A 7,293-nucleotide genomic window follows, 5' to 3' on the forward strand; every position below is an offset into this window, starting at 1 on the left:
AAACCCCCCCCCCCCCCGTCGTTTCTTTTGCACTTTTTCCTCTGTGATGATCCTCTGTCCTCCTGCCACCACAGGACTGTGTTCCCCAACCACACGATGCGGCGGCAAGAGGAGCCCAAGGCCAACGGTCAGGTTCAGATTCTCCTGGTAGGGCTAAGGCGAAGGTCAATCCCCCTGCCCATCCAGCTGTACTACCAGCAGGCTCAGCAACAGCCTCAGCAGAATCCGGCAGCAGCTCCTCCACCTCCAGCAGCCCGACATGAAGCTCCTGGAGACCCTCAGGCCCCGCCACCAGGTACAACCAGTAACATGATTATTTCATTTACTTTGTCTTTCTAAAGGGAAGATTCACCGCGTCCCCTTTGACATGCTTGACGCCAAAGGGATTTAGTTAACCGGCCAAATAAGCTAATAAATAATTAAATGGTAAGAGTTATGGAAGAAAAGAAAAGGCACTAGAAAATAGTATTGTGTAGAAGGATTCTGGCAGTCTTCTGGCAGAGCACGCAGAGAACACATTGAGAAAATGTTTGCAGGAAAATAAGTTACTTGGAGGAGCTAACTAGGGAAAGTGAAAGAAAAGCTGATAAGCTGCATCACGTCATATAACTGAACACACAAGATACTTGGATGTGGTGTGTGATTTGTTTTGTTTTATACAATTTTTAATAAATTTATAAAACTGCAAAACTATAAAATTATGTAATGCAATACGTAATATTTGATTATATTGTTAACTTAGTTTGAATTGAATCATTTGGTATTTTGTCTGCTGCATCTCAGATATAATAAAAAACATTTAACATGATAGCTTGTATTGAATAGAGCAACAAAGTCAACCTAGCTCACCAGTGCATGGCCCATTCAGGGTTGGTTAAGGGGATGCTGTGAATTTATCTTCCTTTCGTTAATTCAAAATATGTCAGATTCTGAGGGTTTTGGCTCCTGTACTGGTCACCTTGGCAAATGTTTAACAGTTCTACTGTAAGACTATACACAGCTTAGGTAATCCTGATGATTGGCCTCTTCTGTTACTGTTAAGGCCTCAATCACACATACTGTACATTCCTTCACATTAACAGAATAAATTGCCTGATAAAGCCAGCAGCTTTTGCTTTTCACACATACAACACCATCCATTATATTTCAATGCATGTGATCTGCTTCAGTGTTCTGTTGTGCATGCATGGTGTCTTATCTATCAAAATATTCACAAGCGCCTTTGTAAACTGAGAAAACGAGGGCATAAGAGCTTCTTGGTCCTAAACAGTTCTGTGTGTTTGTGTGTTATTGTTTGACCAGGCTTACCTCCCGGGCATCTCAGTCTCGGATCCCAGTTTGTCCGGCCCCTGGGCTCCAGTCTCAGTGCCACTGGTGCTGCCACATCCATGGCCTTGACTGCACAGGAACCCCACCATGCAAGCTACCCGACTGTTTCCCGTCACCCAGTGCCCCCGCAGGTGCCTCCCCAGTTACCACCAAATCCTCTGGCAGCAGTGCAGCAGCAACAGCTCCGACCCGGTCCAGTGGTCCAGATTCCGACGTCAGTACCGGCCAACCAGAACCACAGCCCCCAGAACCCTGCCACTCCACCTGCAGCTCAGCAACAACAGCAGCACTCCCCGATGCTCCCCACGGGGACGCCTGTCACGCTATTTCAGCAGGTACCACAGGGCCACATCCTCACCGCCAGGGTACAAGGCGTTTGCCCTCCGATCACCCAGCACCCGCCCCTGCCTCAAACCCCTCCCCCGTGTGGGCCTCAGGGTGGAACTACCCAGGTGGAACCTCAGTGTGTTGCTGCTGCATCAAGTATGGCAGGTGTGCCCAATTCCCAGGGGTCACGTGTCACATTTCAGAACATCGCCCCCAAACCAGCGCCAAACCAGTCAGGTGGACCAGCAGCCACAATAACCACTCCCAACCAGCAGCCTCAGCAGCAGGCGCAGAGTGTCGTAATAGTCAGTCCCAACCCGCAGCAGAGCCCAGCCTACACCCCTGCCATACACCAGATCGTTCTTGCCAACCCCTCCGCCATTCCCGGTGCCCAGACTATCCAGATAGCAGGGCAACCTGGAGCTGCTTCCAGCCCCTGCCCGCCTCCTGCATCTCACTCCAACACCCAGGTCCAGTCCAGTCAAACTGTCAGCCACGCACTGTCCATGAAACGGCACCAACAGCAGCAACATCAACAGCAGCCACCGCTCCAAATCATTTCCCAAACTCCTCCCTCTCAGCCTACCTCCACTGAGTCCAGCTTGATCAAACAGCTACTGCTTCCAAAGCGAGGGCCTTCTACCCCGGGAGGAAAGCTAATCCTGCCCGCTCCACAGGTGCCCCTTCCCAACAGCACGATAGCCCCTAGTTCACAAGTCATCTACCAGACAAGCTACAGCACCCAGAATCCCTCTCCTCAGCCCCAGCAGCTCAATGTCCAGCTGGTTCCTGGTCAGCTTCCTACTGCAGGAGCAGGAGCCCCAGCCCTCCAGACGGTCCAGCTCTTGCCAGGCCAGCTAATTTCCACAAGTAGCCCAGGGGCAGCTACCATCATCCAGGGCCCTGCGGCAGCTGGACAAGTCACGTTCACCGTGGTCCCCAACACTGGTTTCACCACCTCCACTGCTGCTGTTGCTGCTGTCAGCCAGGGTGCTGTGGCTCCGGGAGTTCCCCCTCCTCCATTCTCTACTGGAACAGGGCCCCACCATGCCCCTGCAGCTCCACCACCACAACCACCACTGCCAGCTCCCCTCAGAGGAGACAAGATCATTTGTCAAAAGGAGGAGGAGGCCAAGGACGCCACGGGGCTGCACATCCATGAGAGAAAGATAGAGGTGATGGAGAACTCCTCTTTGGCAGAAGGAGACTCCTCAAACAGCAAAACCAGTAACGGGGATGTTGTGGCAGGTGCCAAGCTGCTAAATGGTCGGAAGTGCATGGAGTCTAATCTACCTCCATACCACTCAGGGAACAGCCAGGGGGCCCTCAATGGCCCGGCTACGGAGAGTCACCCTGCTAATGGGAAGCAGGCCCTCTCCCCCAGCCTGAACACCCCTCTGGAGGGCGACCCCAAAAAGACTCTAGTCAACGGAGTGTGTGACTTTGATCGGGGTGACAGTGGTGGCAACTTTAACAAAAACATTCCAAATCACATTGCTTCCAAACAGTACTTGGGGAACGGGGAGGTGGGACCCTCTGAGAAGAGTCACGGATCAGACCCCCCTCTCCCTAGTCCTCCTCCCCCCCAGCAGGACACTGCCAAAGCCCAGCAGGCTGAGCGCCTGGCCAACGGACCCCAGGCAGTAGGCAACAGGCCTCCCTCGGAATTAACCAATGGACCTTTGGGGCCGGGCCACGCTGTGCCTGTGCTAAGACAGCAACTGCTCCCCAATTCCACCCTCCCCTCCACTGTTACGCTTACCTCCCAGAGTCTTGCTGCCTCTCCTGCAAATGGAGTGGCCTCTGAGGCTCGAGGTCTCAAGAGACCGGCTGAGAGCGAGGACCGCATTGCAGCGGCAGCATCCTCGGGGATCCCCAATAAAGTGGGAGTGCGGATCATCACCATCAGTGACCCCAACAACGCCGGCAGCAGTGCCACCATGGTGGCGGTGCCAGCAGGAACAGACCCAAGCACAGTAGCCAAAGTAGCAATAGAGAACGCCACTCAGCAGAGGAACTGCTCACCCACACAGGCAGCTGGCTCAACGGTGAGTCATTGTAGGGTTAGTCTCACATTTATCCACAGTGTTCTCGTCGTGTGACTTTATGTCAAGTCTGCCACAAAATGTGTCGTGCATGTCTGTCACAGACAGGTTGAATATTTACATTGGGAAGTCATTACCAGGTCGTCTCGGGCTTTTGGTTATAAACAAAACAGATTTATTTACATTCACCAGAACACATCATATATTCACAGGTTGAGGGCTTGTCCTTCTGCAAAACATATGCTAAGCCTTATTATTGTTAGTATTTTGATTAATTTGATCCATTTATCTGGATGTTGTAGCTCGTGGTCTTAGTTGACATACAGCTATTGTTTGACAGTTTTCTGTAGGATACATCGTAACTTGTAACTAAGATAGTATGACTGAAGATATTTTCACAGAGAGAGTGGAAATGGCTCTTTGCTTTCTCCGTTCAGTGCCTCTCTCTCGGTCTTAATGCTTTGCTGAGGTCTTCAGCTGTGGAATAGACTGACGTTAAACAGCCAACAGACTTTAAAGACTACAGCAACAAAACCCAGGAAGGACCACTGGCATTTTAGAACTGAGCAAAGATTACAGAAAGACAGGATTTATTTATTTATTTATTTATTAAATTATTTAGAATTTATTTTTGTGACTATCCTTGACATCTTTCACCACATATGTGTGTGACTGTAACCATTGCTCTACAGTGGCACTTATGGTCAGAAACTTCACAGGGTATGTTTTTAATATGTTTCCAGTATTAACCACTATGTAACTGAATTAAAGGGGCACATTTAGTACTAGACAAAAGACTAAAATCTGCAGGTGTGTGTGTGTGTGGGAGATGGAAGGAAAAAGTTGAATCTAAAGTTTTTGAAAGCTTTTCTGTGATTCTGTGCTCTTGCAGGGGGCTTTAGCTTCCACTGTGAAATACATTTTAGAATCACTCAAAAACCTGTGATTGTAAGAGCAGAAACAATTTCTTCCCAAAATCAAACCGTGGCGCTCATTGTGCGGGCTGGAAGGGTTCAGGTGGGATTAGTTGATGTTTGGAGGTTAAGAAGGTGATGCCAGTTAAGACCATGTGGCTTTCACCGATACCCACCTCCTATAGCAACGCAGCTGAGAGAACAACTTCTGCCAGTAGAAAGGCCTCGGTTACATCTCAGCCAACAAGACCTTTCTAATGATGAGAAATGGCTGCAGTCCACATTATTCCTCTAATACAGCATGTGTAAGTAAAGTCTGTAAAGTGCTCTCTGAACTGTTTAAAGTCAGAGCAAAAAGGTGTCCTGTTAGTGTGATTATTCCATTAAACATTAGCACACCAACAGTGGTGTGTCTTTTGTCAAATGAATAATTAAAATGTTACGTTGTGGATATTTCAAATCTCGTGCGATTTTATCTTCTGTTGGGAATTGTGAATATCTTTTATATGGTCTTACAGTAATCACTTGATGGTGTCTCCATTTATTTTATATTGATAAATATTCATTGGACTTTTCTAACTCTTCCACAGCCTACGGTTACCCCGTCCCCGCCCCCTGTATCCCAGCCTGCACCAGCGGGAAACCACAGCCCTCACCTCGCAGCACAGCAAACCCCCGCAGCAGCGCCAGAGCAAAGCAGGAAAGCAGGGCAGAACTTCAAGTGTCTGTGGCAGTCCTGTAAACGGTACGTGTTGCAGGCACAGTCTGCCTCTCGTTTCTAATTCTCACTAGCTCTTGCTGATTCGTTCTCGTTTCTTCTCCAGATGGTTCGAAACGCCGGCTCAGGTGTTTTACCACGCAGCAACGCAACATGGTGGTAAAGGCATGTATGGAGGCCATTGTCTGTGGGAGGGATGTGAACCTTTCCCCCGGCAGAGACTGTCCTTCATCACACATTTACAGGTAGGACCTTCAAATTCTCTGCGGCTGGTAGTGGAAGTCATAATGAAATACTGTATGAGATTTATCTAACCTGTTTCTGCCCTTTCTTTTCCAGGATAAGCACTGTTCTCGAGAGGCTTTGCTGGCTGGACTCAAACTAGAGGAGCAGCAGGCACAAAGTCCCAATCAGACTTCTTCCCAGTACATATACCCTTCTCTATTAATCTTCATACATGATTGATGCCTGAAACTACACTTGATACCTGTTTGAGCTTGAAGTTATTTTCCTTAGCACTGACTGGTTGATTTTATTTGGATCCAGCTTATTAAGATGGATTTTGTGTGCTCTTTGTTTTGTAAAGGACTCCGCCAGCGGCAGGCAGTAGTCCGGCACCGCGAGCACCGAAAGCAATCGTGAATCATCCGAGTGCAGCTCTCATGGCCCTACGCAGAGGCTCTCGAAACCTGGTCTTCAGGGACTTCACTGTGAGTAGAACAAGGCTGACTGTTACCACACTTCTTCCTGATTTTTCGTAAAATACACACACACACACACACTTTTGTATGACTTATAAAGCCCATAGTTGGCCGAAGTGAAAATAATCCGTTCTGAAACTTTTAAATTCCACTGTTTCCTTCACTTCATGGTTCCAACGCAGGGTTAGGATTGACTGGAAATGCTGGGGGAAAATAATTTTGTAATTTCCAGGTCATTAGGTTGGAATCTACTCAAAAATGTTACAAAAACAGTCCCATTAGACAATTTCTGCAGATTTAGAAGACCTATCATTTAGCAGGTCATGTTGTGATGGTAAGGAATCCTGTTTCTAAGTGATGCACCATTCTTACCTGTTTGTGTCCAAATGAAAAAACGTTTGTCCCCATTTCCTGCCCAGGGATTACAGATTGTAAATTAGCTCATAGCTAACTCCGTTGTCAAATAAACACAAATAAATCAAATAAGTGCCCGTCTTCAAGGGCCACTCCTACTGAGCCTCTATCATCTACAAAAGGGAAAACCGTGTATATATTTCTTGTTTGTTTCCTCTCCCAGGACGAGAAGGAGGGACCAGTGACCAAACACATACGACTAACTGCTGCCTTAACGTTAAAGAACATCGCCAAGCACTCTGACTGCGGTCGCATGTAAGTGTTCCTGCTGGCTTTGAGGAGTGTAGAGTGCACTTTGAGGTTTTTGTCACTTTTTTGTCTTTGTGAAATGTGGAAGAACACTCTAACCTGAGTTTTGTGTTTGTCTCTCAGGTTGGTAAAGAGGCATGAGACGCACCTCTCTGTGCTCGCGCTAAGTAACATGGAGGTTTCCACCACGCTCGCCAAATGCCTTTACGAACTGACGCGCTCGCTCCAGGCTTAACGCCAAAAGGACAACCTCTAAAAACCCCCTCACCCCACCGCCCCCATCCCCCTCCTGGGACGAGGGGGGGAAGCCACCGGTGAGCCGTAGCGGGTCTGCAGGGGAGTGAGCAGAGGGCGGGAACCAGAACAGACCCTCCTTCTACCGCGCCTGGCACCCTCAACCCCCTCTCATCCCTCACCTCCTTCCTCGCCAACCTGTGTTCAAACCCCCGCCCTCCCCCAACCCACACACACACACAAACACAATGTACACAATGCCAGTGAGGACCGTCGACGGGATGCGTGACATTTCTTGGATTACCTCCACCTGTTGTCACCATTCCCGACTGTACACTGGTTTCCACACACACACACACACA

General features: G+C 48.8%; 1 protein-coding gene across 1 annotated transcript in view; it reads left to right on the forward strand.

The window, feature by feature from the left end:
* Nucleotides 1-7,175, forward strand: part of arid2 (AT rich interactive domain 2 (ARID, RFX-like)) — a 30,976-nt gene extending 23,801 nt beyond the window's left edge. The window contains exons 13-20 of the mRNA XM_035678499.1: nt 75-295; nt 1,303-3,704; nt 5,206-5,360; nt 5,440-5,578; nt 5,673-5,758; nt 5,920-6,043; nt 6,612-6,703; nt 6,821-7,175. Of these exons, the coding sequence (XP_035534392.1) occupies nt 75-295; nt 1,303-3,704; nt 5,206-5,360; nt 5,440-5,578; nt 5,673-5,758; nt 5,920-6,043; nt 6,612-6,703; nt 6,821-6,932 (3,331 nt within the window). The 3' untranslated portion in view covers nt 6,933-7,175. The remainder of the gene's footprint in view (nt 1-74; nt 296-1,302; nt 3,705-5,205; nt 5,361-5,439; nt 5,579-5,672; nt 5,759-5,919; nt 6,044-6,611; nt 6,704-6,820) is intronic.
* The last annotated feature ends 118 nt before the right edge of the window (nt 7,176-7,293 follow it).

Source organism: Morone saxatilis, unplaced genomic scaffold (assembly GCF_004916995.1).
Source record: "Morone saxatilis isolate NCDOM2014 unplaced genomic scaffold, NCSU_SB_2.0 Contig10, whole genome shotgun sequence".
Taxonomy (NCBI): domain Eukaryota; kingdom Metazoa; phylum Chordata; class Actinopteri; family Moronidae; genus Morone; species Morone saxatilis.